At 44.5% G+C, this 26739-nt stretch overlaps 1 protein-coding gene across 2 annotated transcripts in view; it reads right to left on the bottom strand.

Moving 5' to 3' along the window:
• Positions 1-17251: 17251 nt before the first annotated feature.
• LOC144683989 (mastermind-like protein 2) overlaps positions 17252-26739 on the bottom strand; it is a 103934-nt gene continuing 94446 nt past the window's right edge. For both annotated transcript variants that reach the window (XM_078547648.1, XM_078547649.1), the window contains exon 5: positions 17252-19125. In XM_078547648.1, the coding sequence (XP_078403774.1) occupies positions 18092-19125 (1034 nt within the window). In that variant the 3' untranslated portion in view covers positions 17252-18091. The remainder of the gene's footprint in view (positions 19126-26739) is intronic.

The following is a 26739-nucleotide window of genomic DNA, read 5'->3' as shown; positions in this document are numbered from 1 at the left end:
CAAGGCAACACTCTCTTATTGATGCTTAACTATAAAAATCCAGTAATATTACCCAAGGCAAGCTGCTGTAGCTTTAATCAAGGCATACCACATCAATTCTTAAACTGTCTCCCACTCTGCTGTGGAAATCCAAAACTTCAGAACAAGACTGCTTTTTGCAGCCCAAGGCTTTTCTGGCTTGACTAAATGGCTGATTGAAACTGCATCTTCTCCAGCCTAGAGCTGCTTCCAGGATATCTTTCTCAAACAGCCAATAGCTTACAGCTACAGCTAACAGCCAACAGATACCAACAGCTACCTTATGCTTTCCACAGAACTCTAAAATATCTTTTTCCCCCTTTCATCTCAAATTCCATTGTTCTCACACCTATTTGAAACCCAAATCATTCCAAACATAACACAATGTTTCTATTTTGTCTCTACTTTCAGGTCAATAAAATGTAATGTACCCTGTTCTATTTACCTATGGAACTCCTGCAAGATGCAGACATATTTCTTATAACCTCTGACTCTCCTTTGATATTCAAGCAAACTTTCAACTTATCTAAAAATGCAAATGTTAGATCCAACCTATTCACTTGTGCCTCAAACCTAACGCCTCTATCCTTTCATATTTTAAACCCCCAAGACAATCTGTCTTCTGGTAACTTTTCCCCAGCTTAATTTAGTCATTTCCACACACACAGACACACAACTTTCTTTACAGAATATCATAACATACCCCAAAAATATTTTAAAAATAATATCAATTCTCACACCGCCCACCTTGTTAAAAAAAGGACTAGCATAATTTCAAAGACTTGGTTTCAATTTTCAACCCATTTTGTATTCTGCACTGTATTTATCTATACAAACAAACTATTACTCTATAGTGTACATACATCAACCATGTAAATATATACAAGTCTTTTGTAAAAATAGAGTTCATTCCAGCCCATTCTCCATTTGACAATATCCGCGTTCTTTTCAATTTTAAACTCTTGACAACACATCTGCAATTAAATTTTCTTATCCAGCCACATGTATAACATGCAAATTGAAAGGTTGCAATAATGAACTCCACCGAAACAGTCTGGCATTTTTGCTTTGAAACTTCTCTGGAAAATTCAAAGGATTGTGGTTAGTATGTGTAACTGTCTCTGAAGAATTGTTTGTAACATACTCTTCAAAATGCTGCAAAGCCAACACCAAAATTAAAGTCTCTTTTTCGATAGTTGAATATTTCTTCCGATGCACATACACCTTCTTGTAGCAACACAGTACCAACACTCACATCACTGGCGTCAATAGCCAACTTACCCTGCTTTGTATAATCAGGTGCTGATAGAACAGGCGTGGTAGTTAGTACAGCAGTCGAATGCATTCTGACACTCCTGTGTCCATTGGAATTTTCTGTTCTCTTTTAGCAATCCAGTCAGCGGATCAGCCACATTGCTGAAATTTGGCACGAATTAGGGTTGAATAAAAATAGGTAGAATAAAATCCACTCATGCCTAGGAACCTCAAAACTTCCCATTTTGTTGTAGGCACTGGGAATTCTACAATAGCGTTTACTTCTGCATCTCATGGGGCCACTTGACCATGTGCAACAGTGTGGCCTAAATGTGTAACTTGCGCTTTCACAAATTCACTTTTAGCCAAATTTACAACCAAGTTGGCTTCCCGCAGTCGATCAAACAGTTCCTCTAAATGTTGTAAATGTTCCTCCCATGTTTGACTGAATATGACTAAGTCATCAATATAAACAACACAATTGCTCAGTCCCTCAACCACTTTGTTAGTCTCTGAAATGTTGTTAGTGCATTTTTCATACCAAAGGGCATTACTTTGTATTGATATTGATATTGACCATCCAGCGTCACAAAAGCTGATATCTCTTTTTGCCTTCCCAATAAGGGAACTTGCTGATTTTGGCAAGCAACGAATCACAGCCATTCAATTTTTGTGCTAAATGTTGACTGTCCCACTTTCTCGATACAATCCTTCAATCGTGGAATAGGGTATGAATCTGCCTTTGTTGCTGTGTTCACTTTTCGGTGATCAAGATGGCAGGATTTTCAGGTCAGCGGGCGGGAGCGATTGGAGGGCCCGGGATTGGCCGGGAAATGGGCCTCCACCGGCTATCGTCCTATGACCGCTATTTCACACTGGCAGGCCAATTAAGACCCACCCAGCGTGAAACGCGGCTCCCCAATGGTTGGGAAGGGCTGGGTGGGGGTGAGGGCCTGTCGGCCACCAGGTCCAGTGGTGACCCGGCAGCCGGTTTAAAAATGGCACAGGCAGCCCCTAGAAGGCTGGCAGCAATGAACATATCTTCGGTGTCATGAAGCTATGGCATCAAGTGCGGCTGCAGACTGCAAGAAAGAGGGAAGGTCAGGTAGGCACTTGGCCCTCTGGTTTTCGGGTGAGTGCCTCACGGCCCCCCCTGGAGGAAGTGGCTGCCAGAAGGGACACCCTTATCCGCAGGGATGGCAGGAGGAGGCCACCGCACCTTACCAAAAGAGCTTCGGAGAAGGGAGCAGGGCTGGTCAGCAGCCATGGTGTTTTGCGTGTCCAGTGCCACAAGAGATTTAAGGACCTGCTGCGCTCAGGATGGGTGAGTACCGTGTTAGCATGGATCAGTGTGTTGAAGTGTTTAAGGGCTGGCTGTCCTCCCATGGAGCTCAGGGGTGTTAGAGTCTGAGTGCCAACTGTGAATGACGCCGGAACTGGCCAAGGGGGTGAGCCCTGGCTGCTGGGACTTGAGTGCCTTGCAGCTTGAGGGCCACGACTTGGATGTGCCCTGCGAGGCATTCCTCAGGTGGGGTTGGCCAGGCTGCAATGGTGCTGCAGGTGGAGAGTGGGCTAATCCATGCTTTTCTGCTCTTTCAGGAGAAGGCAGCCTATAACAACATTGACAGGTCGCAGACTGGCAGAGGCCCCCAAAACTTCCTAATCCTAACGAGGTGTGAGCAGGATACCTTGGAGCTGGAGACGCGCCTCGGTCAACTGGCCATGGAGAGGCTGGTGTGTCAGACGAAGATAAGAGTGCAGTGCACAGGGGTGAGAGTTCCAGATGGTGCAAATATTCTTGTGTAGTCTCATCACTGAAGGGAGTCTCAAAACTGGATTCACCATTGATCATTGAAAGACAATGGCGCCATGACGCAGATCTCCATTGTTTCACCAGGGTGCCTGGCATGCACAGTGACAATGTGATGACTTTAACTAATGACATGTTATTGTTCTCCCTTGGATTTGCCACCATGCATCCAAACACAGGACTCCAAAGAGCCACCCCTGATGCCAGGGGACTGCCAGGCTCCACATGCACCTGCATCACACCGGCTCTCTGAACCAGGCACCAGCACCTCGATGGGCATTAGATCAAAAGCTATGATATCAGTGCACAGCGGTGAGGGCACTTCACACTCACTTGAGGTGCAGGCGGGGGCAAAGTGCTCAGGGTGCCAGCTGTCGGAGGGCTGCTGGAGACCAGGACAATGCTAGGTCGAAGGCAGATGATGAGCCTCTGGAGTCGTCCATCAGGTGGCAGATTCTGAAGACCAGCGGGATGTGCAGGAGGATCTGGCGGAGATTCATGAGGGTATGTGTGCCATGGTCTCTGTTGTGGAGGAGTCCATGCAGAGCATAAGCACTGCGTTGACCCTCATGGCTGAGAACACTGCCTCCTCCATTGAGAGAATGATGACTCTCATGGAGAGTCAGATCCAGGAACAGAATCAGCGATTCCTGGGGTTGCCCTCGGGCTTGCAAGCCCTCGCATAGGCACTGACCTCAGGTGGTCAGTGTCAGTGTTGGAGATGGATGAGGCACCCAGTATCCCAGGTAGGTGCCCATCCAGGGGGGTCCAGAGCGACCTTGCATTGACGTATGAGCTGCCTGTCGCCTCTGCGGGCTCCTCTCAGGGCGCTCTGGATGACAGCAGCATCCCCTTGCTCCTCTGCCAATGACCGTGACATCTGATGAGGCTGTGATTACTGGGGAGAGGCCAGCCTGGTCTCTCTCTCCCAGGCAGGGCCAGCACAGGCTCCACTGGCCAGAGGACAACCGCCAAGGTCATCAATGCCAACAAGGCACCAGAGTCAGCAGGCTGTCTCCAATGCCGGTGCCAGTCAGGGGGGAGTACCAAGGCATATCACACACAAACGTAAGTTTAAGGCACCATGAGCACAAGTGGAACTGGTCACGGGTGATATTCTGTTGTGCAATGTTTTGTTTATGAGTAGTTGTCTGGGGCTGAAGGCCAGAGAAGGTTCGGTTAATTTGTTTGGACTGTCAAAATGAGATTAATTTTTTTTCTTCGTAATGGCCTGAGTATGCTTCACTTTTTTTATTTATTTAGTACAGGGTATGCCATTATGTAATGCTGGACATGGGTGGCTCTAAACTTTATTACACGGGCACTGAATGGACTTTGGGTTCAAAGGAGACAAAAATCAGGTAACTATAGGCCAGTTAGCTTAACATCCATCATTGGGAATATGATAGAGTCTATCATAAAGGATGTAATAGCAGAGCATTTAGAAACACATAATCTAATCAGGCAGAGTCAGCATGGCTTCATGAAGAGGAAATCATGCCTGACAAATTTATTAGAATTCTTTGAGGAGGTAACAAGCAGGATAGATAAATAGGAACCGGTAGATGTAATATATTTGGATTTCCAAAAGGCTTTCAATAAGGTACCGCACATAAGGTTACTTAATAAGATAAGAGTCCATGGTGTTGGGGGTAGTATATTAGCATGGATCAAGGGTTGGCTAACTAATAGAAGACAGAAAGTTGGGTTAAGGGGGCATTTTCAGGATGGCAACCTGTAACTAGTGGAGTGCCACAGGGATCAGTGCTGGTGCCACAATTATTTACAATATATAATAATGACTTAGATGAGGGGAGTGAATGTACAATCACCAAGTTTGCCGATGACATAAAAATAGGTGGGAGGGCAAGTGGTGAGAATGACACAAAGGGTCTACAGATGGATATAGACAGGTTAATTGAGTGGGCAAAAACTTGGCAGATGGAATATAATGTGTGAAAATGTGAGGTTATGCATTTTGGCAGGAAGAATAGAGGAGCTGAATATTATTTACATGGTAAATGACCACAGAAATCTACAGCTCAGGGGGATTTGGGGGTCCTTGTGCATGAAACCTAAAAAGCTAGCATACAAGTTCAACAGGTAATAGAGAAGGCAAATGGAACATTGGCCTTTATTTCAAAAGGAATGGAGTATAAAAAGAGGGAAGTTTTGCTAAAACTATACAAGGCACTAGTTAGACCACACCTAGAATAATGTGAGCGGTTTTGATCACCTTACTGAAGGAAAGATATACTGGCATCGGAGGCAGTCCAGAGAAGGTTCACTAGATTGATCTTGGATATAGAGGAATTTTCTTATGAGGAGAGGTTGAGTAGGTTTGATCTGTACTCATTGGAGTTTAGAAGAATGAGAGGCAACCTTATTGAAACATATAAGATTCTCAGGGGGCTTGACAGGGTAGATGCTGAGAGGTTGTTACCCTTTGTGGGAGAGTCTAGAATCAAGAGGGCATAATCTCTGAATAAGGAGTCACCCATTTAAGACAGAGTTGAAGAGGAATGTCTTCTCTCAGAGGGTAGTAAATCTGTGGAATTCTTCATCGCAGAGGGCTGTAGAGGCTGGGTCATTAAGTATATTCAAGGCTGAGATAGACAGCTTTTTAATCAGTAAGGGGATCAAGGGTTATGGGGAAAAGGCAGGAAAGTGGAGTTGAGGGTTATCAGATCAGCCATGATCTTATTGAATGGTGGAGCAGACTTGATGGATTAAATGGCCTACTTCTGCTCCTACATCTTATGGTCTTGTGGTCTTATAAAAGGGTCATTACAGACATCCTGGATGGAGCTGGCAGCCATGGCATGAGGTGGGAGCAATTATTTGGCAGCCTAGCTGATAGAGTGTTGGATCAAGGCTTCCCTGGTGTCCCTGCTCCCTGGAGGTTACTGAAGTCTGCCTCCACACCCTCAGCGTTCTCCTCACCATGCTCCTCTTCTGACTCACTGCTGGGATCATCCTCGGTGGCCAGTGGAGCTGCGTCAAAATCCTCTTGTTCCAGTGGGTTCCCCCTTGCCAGTGTCAGGTTGAGGAGAGTGCAGCGTGCAACCGTGACCAGTGACACCCGCTCTGGGGGGTATTGTAGTGCTCTCCCTGAATGGGAGGCGCATCTTCAGAAAACCTATGGTCCTCTCTATCACCGCCCTTGTGGAGGTGTGGCTCCTGTTATACTGCTGCTTTGCCTCTATTCTTGGGTGGCATAGAGGCGTCATAAGCCACCTTTTCAATGGGTAGCCCTTGTCACCCAGCAGCCATCCATCTAATCAGGCTGGAGCGCTGAAGAGCCTCGGCACCTTGGAGTGTCTCAGGATGTAAGCCTCAAGGGAGCTGCCAGGATACCTTCCACAGACTAGCAGAATCTGCGTCCTGTGGTCACACACTATCTAGGCGCTCATCGAGTGGGATCACTTCCTGCTGACGAAGGCACCCGGCTGGCCCGCTGGCACTTTGATGGCCACATGTGTCCAGCTTGCACCCTGGATGAGGGGGAACCCAGCAATTGCTGCGAACCCTCTGGCTCGCTCAGCCTGGCTGGCCTCGTCCATACGGAAATGGATGAAAGTCAATACCTGCCTGAACAGAGTGTCTGTCACCAGCTTGACACAAGTGTGGACAGCTGATTGGGAGACTCCACAAAGATCCCCCACTGACCCCTGGAAAGAGCCAGAGGCAGAGAAGATGAGGGCCACTGTGACCTTCAGAGTCACTGGCATGGGGTGTCCACCCATACAGTCGGAGCTGATCTCAGGCCCAATCATCTGACAAATGGAGGTCACGGTCTCCCTTGAGAGGTGGGGCCTCCTTTGGCATTGCACTTCGGACATATTGAGGTAGCTGCATCGCTGCCTATAAACCCTGGCAGTAGGATAGTGGCATCTTCTGCAACCCCTAACACTTTGGACGACCTACTGGCTCTGCACCCCTTGTGCCTGCACCTCTCCTCCCACAGGTCACTCCCCCTGGAAGCTGCATTGGGACATGTGGCTTCTTCTCCCTTCTGCCCCTCTCTTCCTCCTCAGAGGAAGTGCCTCAGAGGAGGTGCCTCCAGTGGAGACCACCATCCCCATTACTAGGGTCACTGAAGGCTGTCTGATACCTGGAAGGGTCCACACGGTTTGAATCCTCCGGGGGCCTTGGAGACACCAATGAGTCTTGAAATGAAGCCTGGAAATGCTAAGAATGAAGCTCACAACAGAGATGAAGCTGCCAAGTGCCAAAATGCAACCAGCAGCAAACTATCTCCCAAACTCCTCACTCCTTGCACTGGCAATGCTGCTGACCCTTTTTATCCTGCTCTTGGTTGAGGTTTTGCAAACTGTCAGCTGCCCGCCTCCTCATTTTGCCCGTGCACCGACTGCATGGGCAACGAAAAATCGGTTTCAATTACTTTTTTAATGGCCTTAACACTTTTTCCGTAGCCACAAAACTACAAGCTCTTGCCCTCTTATCTGCATTTGTTTTCATCACTTGCGAGATATCTTTAAATGTTTCCTAGCTAGCTTATATGCCTTGGCTAATCTTTCTGTGAATTTTGTCACATATTCTGGGGGGAGTAGCTTTAGAACTTTGACTCACTAATTCCTCCTGAATCAGTTTGAGTGGTCCCCTTACTTCATGACCATAAATTAACTTGAAAGGACTGAACCCTTGTTGGCTCATTAGTCCCTAATAGCAAACAACAGAATGGGATCCCTCGATCCCAATCATGTGGATAGTCTTGACTATACGCTCTAATCATTGTCTTTAAAGTCTGATGCCACCTTTCTAAGAGACCTTGTGATTCAGGGTGATAGGCTGTTGACCTAAATGGCTTGATTCCTAGGCTGTTCTTTGCCTCTTTAAACAGCTGTGACATGAAATTTGAACCCTGATCCGACTGTATTTCTTTTGGTAATCCATATCTTGTAAAGAGTTGGTTAACTCCTCTACAATCACTTTTCCTCAAATGCTGGAATTGGAATTAAATGTGCAGGTTTAACTACTGCTTGACGTTTTCCTATCACCTGACAGGTATGACATGTTTGACAGAATTTGGTTACATGTTTATGTAGTCCAGGCAAACAGAAATGTTTTATATCTTAACTTGAGTTTTCCTAATTCCCAAATGTCCAATCATTGGAATTTCATGAGACACTCTCAAAATTTCATTCCGGTACCCAGGTATAATCGCTACTTGGTGCACCATTGCCCACTTTTCATCGGCCAGAACATGAAGCAGTCTCCATTTCCTCATTTACACATTGTTCTTAATTTAGTAACACTCTAGGATGTATTCTACTTCTGTTTCAGAATAAGCTATCAGGTAGAATTGCTTCAAATATGGATCCTGCTGCTGTAACTCCACTAACTTCAATGAAATAAATGCATCAGCCTCATCTTTCTAATCTTCTCCTGGGTAATCTTTTCAAAGATTGATCCAGCCAGCTGAATTTCAGCATTGTCCTCCTGTCTCTTAGATCCTGTCTAAACTTGTACGTCGATGATCTTGTCACCCACCACACAATCTGGAAACAATCCAGAATGCTCTTTCTGCAAAACCTCTGTTGATTGTGTCTCAACAGGCTGGTCTACTACAGTAGGCATCGTCAATATCTGTGATCCAGCTATATCATTTCCTAGAATAAATTGAACGCCTGCAATGGGCAATTTCTCTACTACCCTAACACTCACCTCTTCTGTTTTCAAATCACTTTTTAAAATTTATCTTATACAATGAAATAGGTTTGACTTCTCCATGAATTCCCCTGATTAATATTCTCTCCTGCAATAACCCTTCTGGGCAACAGATAGCACCACCCCATAATATTAAGGGCTGGTTAGCCCCTGCATCCCTTGAAATTTCACACCCTTTCCTGCTCATCTCTGTACACATGGCTACACTCCCCTTTGCATATAAAATCTTTAAACATCTCTGTAACCTGCCCTTCAGAACTCCCTTGAGTAGGTTGTGAACACATTCCCACTTCTCTAGCTGCCACTGGTTCTTTCTGCCCCACCTGTACAAATACCACTGGTTTATCTTGCCCCTGGATCTCAGGGCCCACAGTACTCTTACTTACAGAATGCTTCTGAGTTCCTATCAATGCAATCGGTCTCCCATGTAACCTCCAACTATTTGACCTGGTATATCCAGCCTTGTTACAATGTTAAAATATCAGTTTCCTCCCTTCAACTCTGCTTTCCGCCATTTCATCTTTAATAGACTGGAGTCCTTCAGATTGATCTTTATTATTAACATTTTTGTCATCATTAGGTTTTCTAAATCTCCAACTTCCCTGCTGATTTCCATATGACCCTTTTCCTACACTTAACTGTTTGTGCGAAATATCATATGTATCGGATAAAACAGCAGATTCTCTGATCTTTTTGCTTTGTTTGTCATCTAAATGTGCCTTGATGTTTACTGGAATGCTATTTCTAAATTCTTCCGTAATCATAACCACTCTTAAATTTTCAAAAGCCCTATCTAATTTCAATGCCCTGAGCCATTGATCCCAGATAACTTCTTTTTCTCTTGCAAACTCTACAAAAGTTTTATTAGGTTTCTTCCTTATAGTCCTAAACTTCAACTAATAAGTTTCAGGGACAAGCTCATAAGCATTTAACATTGCCTTCTTTACTATCTTGTAATCTGCAGGCTTCATCTGATAAACTAGCACACACAATCATTTCTGTGTCTGACAAGATGTTCTATAACATTATAGTCTAAGCATCTCTAGGCCAATTCGTTTTCATAGCTCTTTTCAAATGAGGTGAAATATCTTTCAACTCCATTCCCTGTAAATTTAGGCACTAACCAAAAGTTTCTAGTTAAATCAAATTCCTCAAAGGAATCAAAGTCACCATCTGAATCATTATCTTTCCTCTCTTCCCTTATTCTAAATTTCACTTTAGACAATTCATACTGTCTGATTTCCTGCTCTCTCTGAAACTCTCTATCTCCTTCATTCTCTCTTTCCTCACTTGTTAACTTCTCTCTTTGAAGTTGAAGTTCAAGCTTTCACATTTCTATGTCTTGTAATCTTTTCTTTTCCTTTTCCTACTCCTCTTTTCCCATTGAAGCTTTTTTAAAATTTCTATTTCTTTTAAACTGTCCTCTTTTTCAAGTTTTCTCATTTCTCTTTCTTTCTCCTTTCCTTCTAACTCATGTTTTTTTTTCAGTTCTTTTTCTTTTTCTTTCTCTTCCAATTCAAGCTTTTGCCTTCCTCCATCCCTTTCTATATCAAGCTGCTTCCTTTGCAACTGATGTCTCACTACCACCAGCTGTGACACACTAGTTTCAGGTATCCCTTCCTCCAACTTTAATTGCTGGGTAGATACTTTAACTATATCAGCCTTATGAAAATCTGCTTTTATCTCTACCTGCACTTCATCTGCTAACTCTCCCAAGTTTATTTTAGTCAGTGATTTCAAATACTCCGCAGCCACATTTTCCACTCCCTGAAAAGTTGTAGCAATTGCCAAAGCCATTTTGCAGCCCAGCCACTTTAAAATCCCTCAACACAAATGCCTGAATTCAGTGTTCTTCTAGTACTCATATCCCTTGGATTCACAAACTCCAACCCATCAAGGAATTTTAATAATCCCAGGCAAGCCCCCAAATTTGTTATGACCACAGCAGATGTTAATTGCTACACAAATCAAATCCCAGAGGGAAACTTGGCTTACTGGACATACCTTTCTTTTCTGTATTCTGAAAACGAGAAGAAAACGTACTGATCTCAGCAGCAAGAATTTCAATAACACTTCTGGGATTTAAAAAAATTAAAAGTAAAAGCTTTATAGAATAAAACAAAAATCAAGCACAGAAGATTACAGTTACCCAGCTAAAATTAGTCTTACAACACACTGCCCCAAAATGACTCCCTATTTGGTCAGACCCACAAGTAAACACCTTCCAGGCAACACTCCTTTATAAATGTTCAACTAGAAAAATCCAGTAATATTACCCAAGGCAAACTGCTGTAGCTTTAATAAAGGCATACCACATGACTTCTTAAATTTTCTCCTATTCTGCTGTGAAAATCCAAGACTTCAGAACAAGGCTGCTTTTTGCAGCCCAAAACTTTTCTGGCTTGACTAGATGGCTGATTGAAACTGCATCTTCTTCCAACCTAGATCTGCTTCCAGGAGATCTTCCTCACACAGCCAATAGCCCACACCTACAGCTAGCAGCCAACAGCAACCAATTTTCCATTGTAACTCTAAAATACATCTTGTCCCCTTTCATCTCAGGTTCCATTATTCTCACACCTCTTTGAAACTCAAACCCTTCCAAACATAAAATCTTTCATGTTTCTATTTTGTCTCTGCTTTCAGGTTAATAAAATATAATATGCCCTCTTCTATTTACCTATGGAACTCCTACAAAATGTAAACATGTTTCTTATTACCTCTGACTTACCTTTGATATTCAAGCAAACTCTCAACTTATCTAAAAATGCAAATGTTAGATCCAGCCTATTCACTTGTACCTCAAACCTAACACCTCTATGCTTTTATGCTTTTACCTCCAAGACAATCTGTCTTATAGTAGCTTTTCACCAGCTTAATTAAATCACTTACACATACACATAGACACACAACCTTCTTCACAGAATAGCACAATATTCCTCAAAAATATTTTTAAAATCCATTCTCACAACCACCACAATCCCAAAGTGCTTCAGAGATAAAAATTGATACTGAGACAAAGGAGGAGACACCAGGACAGACAACCAAAAGCTTGGTCAATGAGGTAGGATTTAAGGAATGTCTTGAAAGGATGAGAAAAGGGTAGAGAGGTTTAGGGAATGAATTCCACAGCATGGGGCCTACACAACTGAAGGCACAGCTGCCAATGGTTAGGCCAAGGAAGTCAGGGATGCGGAACGAGAATTGGAGGAAGGCAGCATTCTTGGTAGGTTGTCAGGCTGCAGGTTACAGAGGTAGGAAAAGGAATTTGAATAGCAGGATGAGAATTGTAAATTTATTATACACAATCTTATTACATTAAATGCCAACAATTGGGTGGAAAGGAGTTTCTACTGATGATCTAAACTTGATATAGGTGAACATTATACAAAATGGTTGTAATGGTGTAACAAAATTAAGATATCCATGACTGCCCTGTTCCATGGTCAGATAGTATACAAGTTTACATCTGCAGCAATAAGCCTTTGATTTGCAGATAACTTAGATTAATTAGTCTGAGGAGGTCACGTGAAACATAAGCACCAGCACAGGCCACTTGGTCTGAATTGCCTTTTGCTGTGTTTTAAATGTTATGTCATTTTCTTTATGTAACAAGGGAGATCACCTCAGTCATAATGCCAGGCAGATACCAGCAGAGGTTGGCTAGTTATCTAAAGGAAGGGCAGGAAAGGGGGAGAACACATGATCATGTTATTGTATACAAGGTGTTCAAGAAAGATAGTGAAGGAAAGAAAGGAGGACATCTGGCAGAATAGATTAAGGAGAACATTATGTTGCTGGAAAGAGAGGATGACCCAGAGGGGTCAAGGACAGAAGCTATTTGGTTAGAGTTAAGAAACATTAGAGGGACTAATGCATTGTTCAGTGTATACTATAGGCCACCAACTAATGTGAAATATATAGAGGAACAAATTTGTAATGAAATCACAATGAAGTGGAAGAATTACAGTGTAGCTTTAATAGGGCACTTTAAATATCCTAATATAGGCTGATATAGTAATAGTGTGAAGGGCTGAGAGTGGCAAGAATTCCTAGAGTGTGTTCAGGGGAATTTTCTACGACACTATGTTTCCAGTCCTCCAAGAAAGAAGGGATTTCTGGATCTGCTTCTTAGGAATGAAGCGGGCCAAGTGGGTCAAATGTCAGTAGGGGAGCATTTAGGGAATAGCGATCATTGTATCATCAGTTTTAGGTTGGCTGTGGAAAAGGACAAGAAGAAATCGAGGGTAATAATAATTAACTGGGGGACGGCCAACATCAGTGTGATGGGAGCAGATCTAGCCCAGATAAATTGGAATCTAAGATTAACAGGTAAAACCATAACTGAACAATGGGCTCCCTTTAAAAAGCAGATAATTTGGGTACAGTCAAGGTGCATTCCCACGAGGGGGAAAGGCAGAGCAGCTACTTAGGTAATGATACCCAGAGTGTGAAAGTAAGGGATAGAGTGTACAAACATTAAAAAAACAGCAGCATATAGGGTCAAAGGGGGGAAAAAATTGTAAAAATGCAAAATTAATGGCTCTTTACTTAAATGCATGTAGTATTCAGAACAAAATAAATGAATTAATGGCATAAATAGTGATTAATGGGTATGAACTTATAGCCATTATGGAGGCATAGTTACAAGGAGCCCAAAGCTGAGAACTAAATATTCAGGGGTATGCGACTTTTCAAAAGGACAGGCAGGAAGGAAAGGGTGATGGGGTAGCTTTGTCAGCACAAGATGGAATAAGTATGATAGGAAGAAATAATCTTAGATCAGAAGTTGTGGAATCCATATGGATAGCGGTAAGAAATAACAAGGCCAAGAAGACACTGATGGGAGCAGCCACTGGCCTATTGGCCTAACAGTAGCTATGCTGTTGGACAGGGAATAAATCAGGAAATAATGAGGGCATGTAAAAAGGTAGTATATTAATCATGGATGACTTTAATCTCCATGTAGATTGGGAAAATCAAATTGGCAGAGGTTGCCACGAGCAAGGATTCATAGAATGTATTTGGGACGGTGTCCTATAACAACATGTTGTGGATCCAACCAGGGATCAGGCTATTTTGGATCTGGTAATGTGTAATGAGGCAGGTTTAATAAATGATCTCAGAGTAAAAGATCCCCTAGGAAACAGTGACCATAACATGGTGGAATTTAGCATTCAGTTTGAGAGTGAGGAACTTAGTTTGGAAACATCTGTGCTAAACTTAAATAAGGGTAATTACAAAGAAATGAGGGCAGAGTTAGCTGGAGTGGACTGGGAAAGGAATTTAGCAGAAAAGACGGTTGATGAACAATGGCAGCCGTTTAAGAAACTAGTTCATGACTCACAACAAAGGTATATCACAGTGAGGAAGAAGGATTGTAGGAAGGAGATAAAGTTAAGGATAGTATCAAAGTGAAAGGAAAAAAACATACAATGTAGCAAAGATTAGTGGTAAACCAGATGGTTGGGAAAGTTTTAAAAGCCAACAAAAGATGACCAAAAAATAATAAAAAGGGAGAAAATAAACTCTGAGGGTAAACTAGCAAATAACATAAAAATGGACTGTAAGAGCTTGTCTAAATATATAAAAAGGAAGAGAGATGCCAAAGTCATTATAGGCCCTTGGAGAATAAGGCTGGGGAAATAATAATGGGGAACCAGGAAATGGCAGAGGAGTTGAATAAATACTTTGCATCAGTCTTCACGGTAGAAGATACTAATAGCACACCAAAAATACTAAATATTCTCGCGGCAATATTTACTAAGCTGTGCAAAGATATTTACTTATCTGGAGAATGGCCAGAGGGCTTCCTGTAGACAATAATGATGACTCTAAGAAGCCAAAGGCATGCCGGTGTTCTGACTTTCATGCAATTAGTCTGATTGCCCATGCATCGAGGGTTGTGTTGAGTGTTTTAACAAAGAGAGTGGGTGGAAAGACACAGAACTACATCAGAAATGACCACTTTGGATTCCAGGAAGAGGGACGAGAGAAGCAATTGGCATTAAAAGATTAATGAGTGAATAAGTTTGGACAGGAATCATGTTTGTTTTGTAGATTTTGAAAAAGCATTCAATTGGGTTGTCTGGATTATGCTCTTAATAATGCTGAAAGACATTGGAGCAGATTGTAGAGAGATAGACAACTCATAAGAAGTCTGTACATAGGACAAACAGCAGCAGTGAGAGTAACCAACAATTACACGGGAACCATGTAATTGGAGGAGGAGCTCAGCAAGGGTGTTGTTTATCACCAGTCCTCTTCAATGTCTATGCAGAAGCAATGATCAATGAAGCATTGCACAGAATCTGGCATTAAAATTGTGTGTTTGTGCGTGGGGGGTGGGGAGAGAAAGAGGGTGTGTGGTGCCAATGATATCAGTTAGAATTACAGATGACAAAGCACTTGTAGCAAGCACAGAAGAAGGATTGCAAGAGCCAATAGATAGACTAGTAACAGCAGGCATGAATTTTGGAAAGAAAATGAAAATTGACAATCAAAATGATGCATATCTCAAAATCATCAAGTAATATTCATATATTCATAGAAGGAAGAGAACTAGAACAGATACAAGAATCCACGTATTTAGGAAGCATAATATCTGCAGATGGAGGATGTAACAAAGACATAAGAACAAGGTAGCAATGAGAAAGGGCATATCTGGTATGAAGAGATGGTTGCCATCTGGAAAGTTGAATAAACAATTCAAAAAGTGATTTGTAAAGAGCTTGATATGGAATGTATTGTTTAGTATGGATGTGAGATGTGGACCATAGGGAAGGAGGAAACCAACTTGCTCAATAGCTTTGAAACGTGGCTTGAGGAGAATGGAAAGAATCAGCTGGACAGAAAAAGTAACAAATGATAAAGTGCTGAAGAGAGTGAATGAACAAAGGAATTTGCTGAACGTAATTAGGAAAAGGCAGAGAGACTGGGTAGAACACGTCTTGAGGGGAAGCAGACTTGAAATCTTCACTCCACAATGTCGCTTACAAGGAAAAAGAGGAAGAGGAAGGAAAATAGTATCAATTTTGGATGGATTGAAAATTGAAGCAAGTTATTTGCAAATGAAAAGAATGGCACAGGAGAGAGGGAGATATGGAAAGACTGCTATGAGTCAAGGACCTGCCTTCGGGCAGATACACATGATGATGACGAGATGCCAGGGTAAAGAAAAATATAGTACGTCGGCATGCAAACAACATTTTTAAAAAATGTTTGGCTTTCAAGCCTTTAGCACAATCACAACCAACAGTTTGACTTTCGATTGAAATTTCTGAGTTCTGTGAATGTAAAATGACATGAGGCAATCTCGTTGGTAAATATGTTCCTTTTAAAGAAAGTAGTATCAGAATCCATGCAAGCTCAAGATGTACTGGATTGGATCACTTTAGATTCGTTATTCTAGATTGAGACTTTTTGGGTGCAAATAAATTTGGGCTCTATTGTTCTGCATTGGCTCAAAGTGGTTTTTTTATATGGTGGGAATTTAGTCATGTTTTAAGTGATTCTGTTAACTAGAAAAGAATAGCCAAACATAATCAGTCCAGCAATTTTTTCCCACATCTCGATTCCCTTTTCCTCTCACATACTTGCCGAGTCTCCTCATCTGTCTCACTCATGGATGAAGAGGGTATATTTAAGGCTGACATAGATACATTTTCTAACCTCAATCAAGGGATTGGGTGGGAAAGTGGAGTTGAAGCCCTAGGTCAGCCATGGTTATATTGAATGACAGAGAGGGCTCGAAGGGCCGTGTGGTGTCCTGTTCCCATTTCTTTTATTCCTATGTTCGCCAGACGAAGGAGAGGAAACGGAATCTACTGCAAGGTTCTAAATTCTGGCCTGTTTCATGTGCCATCCCTGCCTGGGTACTGGTCCTTGGCCTTTGTCAGAAAAACAGCAAATAGCGAGTACGAGTGGAAGGTAGTGATTCCCCCTCCTCCTTATAGGGAAGTTCCTGTCCAGAACTCAGCATCATCCACCTCCCCAGAGAGAACCCAATCCAGAGAAAGCTGTAGATATTTCAGTGCTCCACTCTGCTACCATCATTTCACAATCAGAACATGGCCATAGTTTCTAAAAAAAATAAAGAATGAGTCTATGAAATACCATTCCTACCACTTTCAACATCACCCTGCCCTTTTCCTTGATCTACTGAGTCTAATTTACATTGATTCAGAAGGCTATGCATGATATTCCTTCCCATGTATTTTTTTTACAGTTGAGTGGTGGCCAGAAAATAGTTTGACCATGATGTCTATTGGTGTCAGAATCTTAATTGAGCTGTACGAAGCATAAGGAATATGAAAGAAGTTGAATATTATGCTGAATGACAGGGTCCAACCTTTGAGTTTGAACGGACGACAGAAACTTCAAATACTTTAGCGTAAGTGGTTGGTGGTAAACACATGGCAATGATGTTGTAAATGCTACCACTGAATTTGATGCTTGAAGTATGGTAGTCAGCCATAATGCAGTCTTGGCACAAGGCAAGTTTATTATGATATGAAGCAAAAACTTGTCATACTATTTGTGCTCCAAGATGGTATTAAATTAAAAATAAAAGAAAACACATTCATGGCAGGGAAGAAAAATACATGTAACTAATAAAACATAAGATCACAAAGGTTTCAGCAACAAACATTATGAAGTTCATAATATCTTGGTAGAATGCACATCTAAAATGTACAGAGTGTCAACACGAGTTGACGGATTACAAAGAAAGCAATCTCATATTGACAGCTATTCCATCAGTTCAATGCTCACTGTGGTAACATATTTAAATCAAAATGGGATTGATGGTGAATGAAGATCTATGAAACCCGGAATAAATCACCTGTACAACACAAGACTGCACTGCCTATGTCATGTCAAAAACACAACCTGTATTTTAACATTGTAATACATAGTATTACTGATTGAACAATGTAGTCTGCATATTTTATACCAAATAAAAATAAACAAATTTGCTAATATAAAAACAATGATTTTGCCTATACTGCATTTTATTGACAAATGATCCAACAAAGTATAATTACTCCTTCCTGACGTACAATATTTATTAGGAAAACATAATTTACAGATTATTTTGAACAAATACATTAATTTATGTATTGCCACTTTAAAACTCAGTGTTGCAGGCAGTACACTAGGTACATCCAGTGACTTATACCTGCTAGTATATGGAAAGTTACAGTGTCCACACCTACACATATGCTCAATAGTCTTTAGTCCAATGCCACAATGTGTAGATGGGCGCTCTCTATGTACAACAGCCCGGTGGTCAGATAAATCATACCCGGCAGCCAGGCTTTAAGAATGCTGCCCCAGAAAGTCATCAAGAGTCAAGTCATTTATCCAGTCATCATTGCTGCTACTGCTCTTCATAATGGATTCTATGAAGTCAGACTCATTGCGAGCTCCCCCCAAGGTATTGCTGTTATTGTGTTGAAGAAAGTCAAAAGAAGAAACCTCGGTGGTGGGGTTCATACGGCTGAAGGATCCGGATGACTGTCCAGTGGAAGTGTAGCTGGTTGGAGCTAGGCCTGGCACAGGGTGAGTCTGGCTCAAACTGGCAATCCCTTGTGGTACAGGTTTCATGCTAGCCATAGCTGCCGAGGGTAGCCTTGGTTGATTGTGCCGTGGTGATGGGCCACTCATGGAGACCAAGCTTTGTCCAGTCTGACCTGGGTTCAGTTGTTGCAGTGGCCTCATTTGTCCTCCTGGTGCTATCTGGTTTGGTGGTGCTATGGTTTGATGAGGAAATGGCTGCACAGACAAGTTTGGCCTCATGGTCTGTTTGGAGAACAATGGGTTATTTGAGAACTGCTGCATACTGCCATCCATTTTGGTCTGATTTTGCATTGCTGGAATCCTTTGCTGTGGCCACATTTGAGAAGCCATGCCTGAAGTGGCTAATGCATTTGAGATTCCTTGAACAGGGATATTGGCTCCTGTCTGGTTTATGGATTGTCTAATGTGCTGGGGAGGTACAGCAGGGTTTGGTACAGAGCCAGTGAACCCTGATATTGCTGTCCTTTGGCGGATTATAGCCTGGCTTGGCACTGCCTGGCTGGTTGATCTCATTCCCAAAGCACTTTGACTTGGTCGGAGAGGCATATTGATGCCAGATGATGGTATGTAGATGTTCTGCTGATTGCTGGGATTAGTCGGGTACATTCCCATAGTCCGGTCACCCTGACTGGCCGTTACCGCAGGAATCCCAGGTCCAAGGTTATTCTGAGACGTCACTTGCAGAAGGCCAGTGTTCAGCCGCATACCACAATGGGCGGATGGCGGCGTTGGCAAAGGCTGACCAGAGTTTGTGGGCAAAGATTGTGCCACAGCTGTAAAGAAAATGAGAAAAGGGATTGTTATGTGTTTGCACAATACTCCACAAGTACTGATGTGAAGATAAAGTAATTGATAACCCTGGGCAATTATACCTTTTCAGAAAAGCTACTTGGTAAATGTTCTTTTTCCTTGCTGAAACGCGTTTAAAGCAAAAACACAAATTTGCATTTATATCATGTCTTTCACAACCTCAGGACGTCCCAAAGCACTTTATGACCAATGAAATACTTTTGAAGTGTAGCCTCCATTGTATTGAAGGAACACAGTAGTCAATTTGCATGTAGCAAGCTCCTGCAAAGAGCAAAGTGATAATGACCGGATCTTCTATTTTTTTGTAGTAATGTTTCTTGAGGGAAACATATTGGCTTCAACACCGAACTATGGTCGACACAACTGATGTTGAAATGTGTCAGCTTATCATTTGCAGACAAAGCTATAGTTATCAAACAAAATAAGGTTTACATAACATATTTTCATGAGGACAGTATCTCCAATAAACTCTGCCTACATCACTACTGATTATAATTTGGATTATACATACTACTTTAGGCTCTAAGTATAATATGTATCTTTTTTATTATTATTCGTTCATGGAATGTTGGCATTAGTGCAAGGCCAACATTTATTGGCCATCTCTAATTGCCCTAATTGAGAAGATTTGGTGAACTGCCTTCTTGAAGCACTGTAGTCTGTGTGGTGTAGGTACACCCACAGTGATGTTAGACAGAGAGGTCGGTATGGTATGGATAACATAGTGTTTCTAGCACCGGACCATTAATCCAGAGGTGAGGACTAATGGTTTGGGACATGAGTTCAAATCCCATTGCGGCAGCTGGTGCAACTTAAACTCAATTAATTAAATAAATCTGGCATCAGAAAGTGCAAAGTAATGGTGATGATGAAACTACTGGCTTATTGTAATGTGGTTCACTGATGCCATTTAGGGAAGAAAATCTGTCATCCTCACCACTGAGTGCGCTATATGTGACTCCAGACCTGTAGCAATGTATTTGACTCCTAACTGCTTTGTGAAATGGCCCAGGTCATTCAGCTGTATTCAAGAATGTGTCTGACCATCACCTTCTCAAGAGCAATTGGGGATGGGCAGTAAATACAGACTTTGCCAGCGACACCCACATCCTGTGAATGAATTTCCAGGATTTTAACTCCGTCCCTATGAAGGAATGGCGATACATTTCTAAGTCAGGATGGTGTGTGTCTTAGAGGGGAACCTGCAGGCAGTGCTGTTCCCATGCATCTGCTGCCCTCTAATTGATAGAGGTCGTGGGTTTGGAAGGTGCTGTCAAAGAAGCCTTGGTGAGTTGCTGCAGTGCATCTTGTAGATGGTGCACACTTCAGACACTGTACACCAGTGGTGGAGGGAGTGAATGTTTAAGGTGGTGGATGGTGCACCAATCAGGTAAGCTGCTTTGCCCTGGATTATGTCAAGATTCTTGTGTTGTTGGAGCCACACTCATCCAGGGAAGTGGAGAGTATTCCATCCCACTCCTGACTTGTGCTTTGTAGATGGTGGACAGGCTTTGGGGAAGCTGGAAGTGAGTTACTCTCCGCTGAATTCCCAGCCTCTAACTTGCTCACAGAATTTATTTGGCTAGTGAAGTAAAGTTGAATAAGGCATTTTCAGTCAACCCCCAACCCCAATCTCGTGCTCCCCCATCCAATGCACCAGGCAGTTCATTATTGGGCCAAAAAATCTGTCACTCGAGAAGAGTCAGCTCATCTCAGCCAGAGTGCAGTCGGGATGTCACAATTCATCTTAGTGGGGAGTGAAGGACATTAGCTCCAAATTCCTCCTCCCAATGCTCCTGTTGAAAAGGTTGTGGCCAAAATCTTCCATTCTCGGCGAGTGTCTTGCACGCTGCCTAAAAAAAGTGGTGAGACACCCGCACTGACTCTGAGGAGGAAGGCCACCGTATCATCTGCGCATCAGGCAGTTAAGTGGACAACTGCAGGCCTTCCTCCAGACTGAGGGCGCCGGAAGATGACGCTCTGCCCGCCAAGAGCTGTCAGCCACTCAGAGGCTGGCAGTTCTTGCACTCGGCAGCACCACACAGAGGCGGCCATGGCCTGCTGCAGGAGCATCAACCCCTGGAGACCCAGGATTGTGGAGCAATCCAGGAGACAGGTAAATGCTGTTTTTGGTTGGGGTGGGGGGGTGGTGGGTCTCGCAGGGTGGGTGACACAAGGAGGGGGAAGGCCATGGGGATCAGCAACAAGGGTAGGGGGTGGCTGTCAGCAGCCACCTGCCTGCCCCATGTCCAAGCCCTCAAACATGCACAAGATTAGTGCAGATCAAGAGGCCCCTTTCCTCTAGCAGACATGCAGCCCAGGCATGCAGGCCGCCTGTCGGCAGGCCCGCTTGACACCGAGAAGTTTGCAGCGGAGGCAGGGAGAGGCCCTTAAGTGGTCATTGATTGAAGGCATTGGGTTTCAGCCCCAACATCAGCCTGCCAAATTTTCAGGCTCGCCCACCTCCCTTCCTAGCCTCTTGCGGGGGACAGGAGATCCCGGCCTGTGTTTGGGGAGGTAGATAGTTCCCAGAAGACTCACCGAGAAGATTCAGATATGGTGGGTTATCAGTGGAGTGAGATATTGGAGGCTTGGACACCCCCACGGGACCATACTCTGACATAAGCCCCTGCCATTAGGCAGCAGAGAGGCAGGGGAAAAATATTACAATCCTGGCGTTATCGTTTCCTCAATCGCTTTTTTAAGTACTTGTCACAGGAATTTTATGCTGACCATGTGGAGCTGGTGATTAATAAACCAGGAGGGAGAGAAAACCTGTTTTAGTGGTCAGCCAGCATTGAGGCCACACCTCATTGGCGACACCTAATCAGAGGGCCAGCAGCTCAACAGTGCCACAGCTAACAGTGACCACTGCTGGGTCTGCACCCAGAAGAAGAGGGCACCGCGATGGACGTGTGCTCGAACAATCAGGTAAATGGGGCCCTGAGGGAGCGGGGGGGGTGGTGGTGGTGGTGGTGGTGGTGGGCGGGGGGAGTGCAGACAGGCACGGTTCTGTGGGGCTGTGGGTTGAGGGAGGGGTGGGGCATTGTTCAGGACAGGTGGAGCCGTTGCTCGATGCCGTTGCTGCCAGGTCCTCTTCCATGGGTCAAAAAGAGTGCCCACAAAGGTGGGTATCCCACCCCAGATCCCACCAGGAGGCGACCAGGGTTCACTTGACAGTCTCAGTGGAAGCCCCCTACCCCAATATGTCAACGGAGGGGGGGGATAAAGACCCTTAATTGGCCACTTAAGTGACTCAATTGGGCTCTGGGCAAGGTGGCTGTCTGCCACCCTTCCTGCCACTGACAAAGTGGCACAGCAGTGAGAAGACAATGGGTACACCACCTTCCCGCACCATCTTGCCAGGCTTCCCATCCCCCAGCCCAGCCCCAAAGGGCTGGTAAATTCCAGCCCATAGTGAGGGTAATATACGTTTCTAACAATGGAGTATTGAAGACGAATCTTTGCACAGTTTTAAATAAGATGCCCAAAAGGTATATATTGAGCTGGGGGCTCCTGATTCTCAGGTTGTAACTGGTAAATTCAGTGATCCCGCACACACAGGGCTACTGTAATTGAAATGCAAAATGCCGGAAAGCATTGGAAAGAAGGTCAGGCAGCATCTACTGAGAAAGTTAACATTTCAGTTCCACGACCTTTGGTCAGAACTGGAAAAAGTTACAGAGGTGTAACAGGTTTTAAGGAAGTACAGAGGCAGGAAAAGGGGGATGAGGGCGGGAGGAGAAGAAAAGGGAAGATCTGTGACAGGGTGGAAGGCAGGAGAGATGAAGAAAAAAAAGATGGGTCTAGAGAAGGTGTAAGTGTGGAATAGCAGAACCATCACCAACAGCCAATGTCCAAAAAACGGGGGCGGAGGTTATGATTTAAAAATTGTGAACTTGATATTGAAGTCCGGAAGGCTGCAAGGTGCCTAACGGAAAGATGAGGTGCTCTTTCTCAAGCTTACATTGGAAAAGTGTAGGAGGCTAAAAATAGAGAGGTTCGAAAGCGAGCGGAGTCAAGAATTAAAATGACAGGTGACCAGAAGCTCGGAGTCACGATTGTGATCCGATTAGTAGTGTTTCACAAAGTAGCCACCCAACCTGCATCTGGTTCCCTCAAGGTAGAGAAGGCCTCAGCGTGAGAAGCGAATACAGTACACAAAACTGAAAGGAGTTCAAATAAATTGCTGTTTCTCCTGGAAGGAGCGTTTGGGACCTTGAGAAGGGTGAGAAGGGAGAGAGTGAAAGGACATCTCCTGCGCTTGCATGGAAAGGGGCCGCAGGAAGGAGAGGGGGTGCTGAGGTGATTGAGGAGTGGACCAGAGTCTCTTGGAGGGAACTGTTCAATCGGAATGCTGGGGGTTGGGGGGGGGATGTGTTTGAAAGTGGCACTGGAGTGCCGGAAATGGCAGAGTGTGATCTGTAGAAAGTGGAAGCTGATAGGTGTGGCCGATGGGGTGAGGGGGGGAAGATGAGAACCAGGGGAATCCTGCTGTGGTTCTGGAAGGAAGGGGAAGGGTGAGAGCCGAAGAGCAGGAAATGGAATGAACATTGTGGAAAGCCATGACCCTCACTGTAGGGGGGGACATATTGGAAACGCTGGTATTGAAGGTAGCATTGGCAGAACAGCTGCAATGGAGACAGATAAGCCAAGGAAATGGAATAGAGTCCTTACATCAGGTGGGGTGGGAGGAGGATTTTCAGATTTTCAGCATCTGCAGTATTTGCTTATGTATAAAGCGTACACAGCGTTATATCCTATCTTTGGTCTGTCCTTTCTTCTAGCGCAGGAACCCACTGGGATCAAGGGCTTGCTGAAACTATCCTTAACTCCAATTCAGAGAAAAGCAAAAGCAGTTGCAAGTTCATGGGCAGAACCTTTAGACCAGCGTGTGGGCGTGCACCCAACCCCATCGGGACGCAAAATCGCGCGTGATGTCATCGGAGGAGCATCCCGACCTCAGCCCGTGCTCGCGCGATATTTCGGGTGTCAGAAGCACGCCCGCCGACAATTAAGACGACAAATAAAATGGTTAAGGTTCCAATCGTCCCCAGGTTTTCGTGGCCCGTCCAACCTTCCGGCTGGCGGACGGGAGAATCGGCCAGGCGGACTTTGTAATTTTTTGATGAAACCTCATCCAAGGGCGGGACGAGGTTTCCGTTTTCAAATTAAAAAAAAAATAAAACGCGTGGACAGAAATTTTCATCATGCGGTTTTTCAGGTGGCTGATTCTGACGCGTGGACACGGTTTCCGGATTTTCAAATCTTTATTTAATTGTTTTAGAGTCTTCAGCTGCCTGAGGCAGCTCTCTGCCTTCGGGGAGCTTTCATTCAGCGCTCGCCTGTACCCGCACTTAGACCAGGGCCCGCCCTCCTCCCGCCCTCCTCCCGCCCCCAACCCCGGCAGCGTGAAATCGCGGTCGGGGGTCGATCACGGGCAGGGTCGGGGGTCGATCCGGCTGCCCCCGGACCCGCCGATCGCGCCCACCTGCCAACCTAAACATCTTGCCCTGTGTTTATTTCTTGTGTCAAAAATAAACCAAAATGTTTGCAACTAGAAAAATCTGATAATTCCAAAAGCAGGTTTTTTTAATTCATTCACGGGATGTGGGCATTGCTGGCTAAGCCAGCATTTATTGCCCATCCCTAGTTACCCTGGAGAAGGTGGTGGTGAGCTGCTTTCTTGAACCGCCGCAGTCCCTGTGGTGTAGGTACACCCACAGTGCTGTTAGGGAGGGAGTTCCAGGATTTTGACCCGGTGACTGTGAAGGAACAGCGATATATTTCCTAAGTCAGGATTGTGAGTGACTTGGAGGGGAGCTCCTAAGTGGTGGTGTTCCCGTCTATCCGCTGCTCTTGTCCTTCTAGATGGTAGCAGTCGTGTGTTTGGAAGGTGCTGTCGAAGGAACCTTGATGAATTCCTGCAGTGCATCATTTTGAAGGGAAGTAGTAAAATATACCCAGGGCAGAATTTTTCCAATGGCAGAGATGCCAATCAGGGATGTCCCACAACCATTGGAACAATCAGCAGACCCCAGAGTCAAAGTGCCAGAGTTTCAGGACACAGCAAATTCCGGGATCTTGCAGTGAGGAGGGGAGGGGAGGACCTGGATGGGGAAGGGAGGGGAGGGGAGGCCCTCAGCAGGGAGGTGGGGTCACGGTTTGAAGGGCAGGCGGTGAGTGTGCGCCCCAGGGGAGGGCTGACCTTGATGGGGTGGAGGGGGGAGAGCCCGATCTCGAAAGGGGGCCTACAATGGAGACGCCCTCCCTCTTCCACCCGAGGCCTAACAGGCCGACCTGTCGAGCATGCCCCAAACCCCTCTTGTAGGCTTAAAAATGGCCACTTGAGGACCTCCAATTGGGCGAGGATGGGTAGGCCACCCAAGTCCTCACCCGCTCCCCCCAAAAAATTCTGGACATTTCGGGGGTGAGTAGGAAGGTGATGGCAAGACCACAGAGATATTTATTGCCCCCTCCCCCGCACCGTATCCAAACCCACCAGCGGGAACCTGTACAATTCTGCCCCTCAAACTGTCTGCACCGAATGAAAAAAGAGTAGTCAACACACCAGTAGCTGCACCTTCAACAGGTCCTCCCGTCGTTCAGCTGTCTATTCATGACCTGGGACACTGAAAGGTGATAACAGCATCCACAGGCACAGACAGCAGATGAGTTCTCCCCAGTGTGTCCTGCTCAACATTTACTGCTCAACTTACATCACTAAAAACAGAACTGTTGGCCTGGTCATTATCACATTGCTGTTTGTGGGAGCTTGCTATGTGGAAATTTGCTGCTACATTTCCTATACTGCAACACTGGCAATACATCAAAAGTACTTCATTGGCTGCTCTGGGGTCTCCTGAATGTGCTATAATGCAGGTCTTTTTGCTGAAGTACTAGCGTTTTAACTATTCTTCAATTTTAGAAGCTGGTGAAAGCATCGAGTATTCCCCAAACAGGCATCACACAAAGCTTCTCTAAGAGTATTCAACAAAATCAAACTTTAGAAAAACATCCACCACATCCAGCAGCATTTCCACAATCCCTCAACGATCCCTGAGCCTATCTTTTAAATGAACACCAGTTAGTGCCCAATTTGTGCTTCGGTCTTGTGGTCACTCTGAGGCAAACCTGAATTTATTGTCATTAATTTCGACGGGATAATGAGTTGGTTTGGCCTCCACTCAGTCGGTACCTTACATGGTCTAGATCGCTCTCGGAAATTTACCTGCAGCAATTAGGCAATATCCTGACCCGGAATGATGCAACACCAGTTTCTACTCCCCTCCCCGGCTCCAACCCCCACTCTTCCAACCTCAACATCTCCGACATCAACTGATTGCTGTAGGCTGGTGTTTACGCTCAAACTTTTCTGCATCTAGACTTTCTGGAGCCTGGGCAGGAAAACCACAAGTGGTATTGCCAGGGTGTGCTGGGAGGGGAGCGGCACGTTTTGCAAGAGATGAAATGGGAATGTCAGAGAAGTGGCTGGTTATTCCGGTCACGTGGGGAGGCGCCTCTCCCATTTATTCTTGGCGCTCTTACTTCAAATCTAGATTCTGCAGACAGGCACA

The sequence above is a fragment of the Cetorhinus maximus genome, chromosome 8 (genome assembly GCF_964194155.1).
Source record: "Cetorhinus maximus chromosome 8, sCetMax3.hap1.1, whole genome shotgun sequence".
NCBI classification, from domain to species: domain Eukaryota; kingdom Metazoa; phylum Chordata; class Chondrichthyes; order Lamniformes; family Cetorhinidae; genus Cetorhinus; species Cetorhinus maximus.
This window is presented reverse-complemented; position numbering and strand designations above follow the sequence as displayed.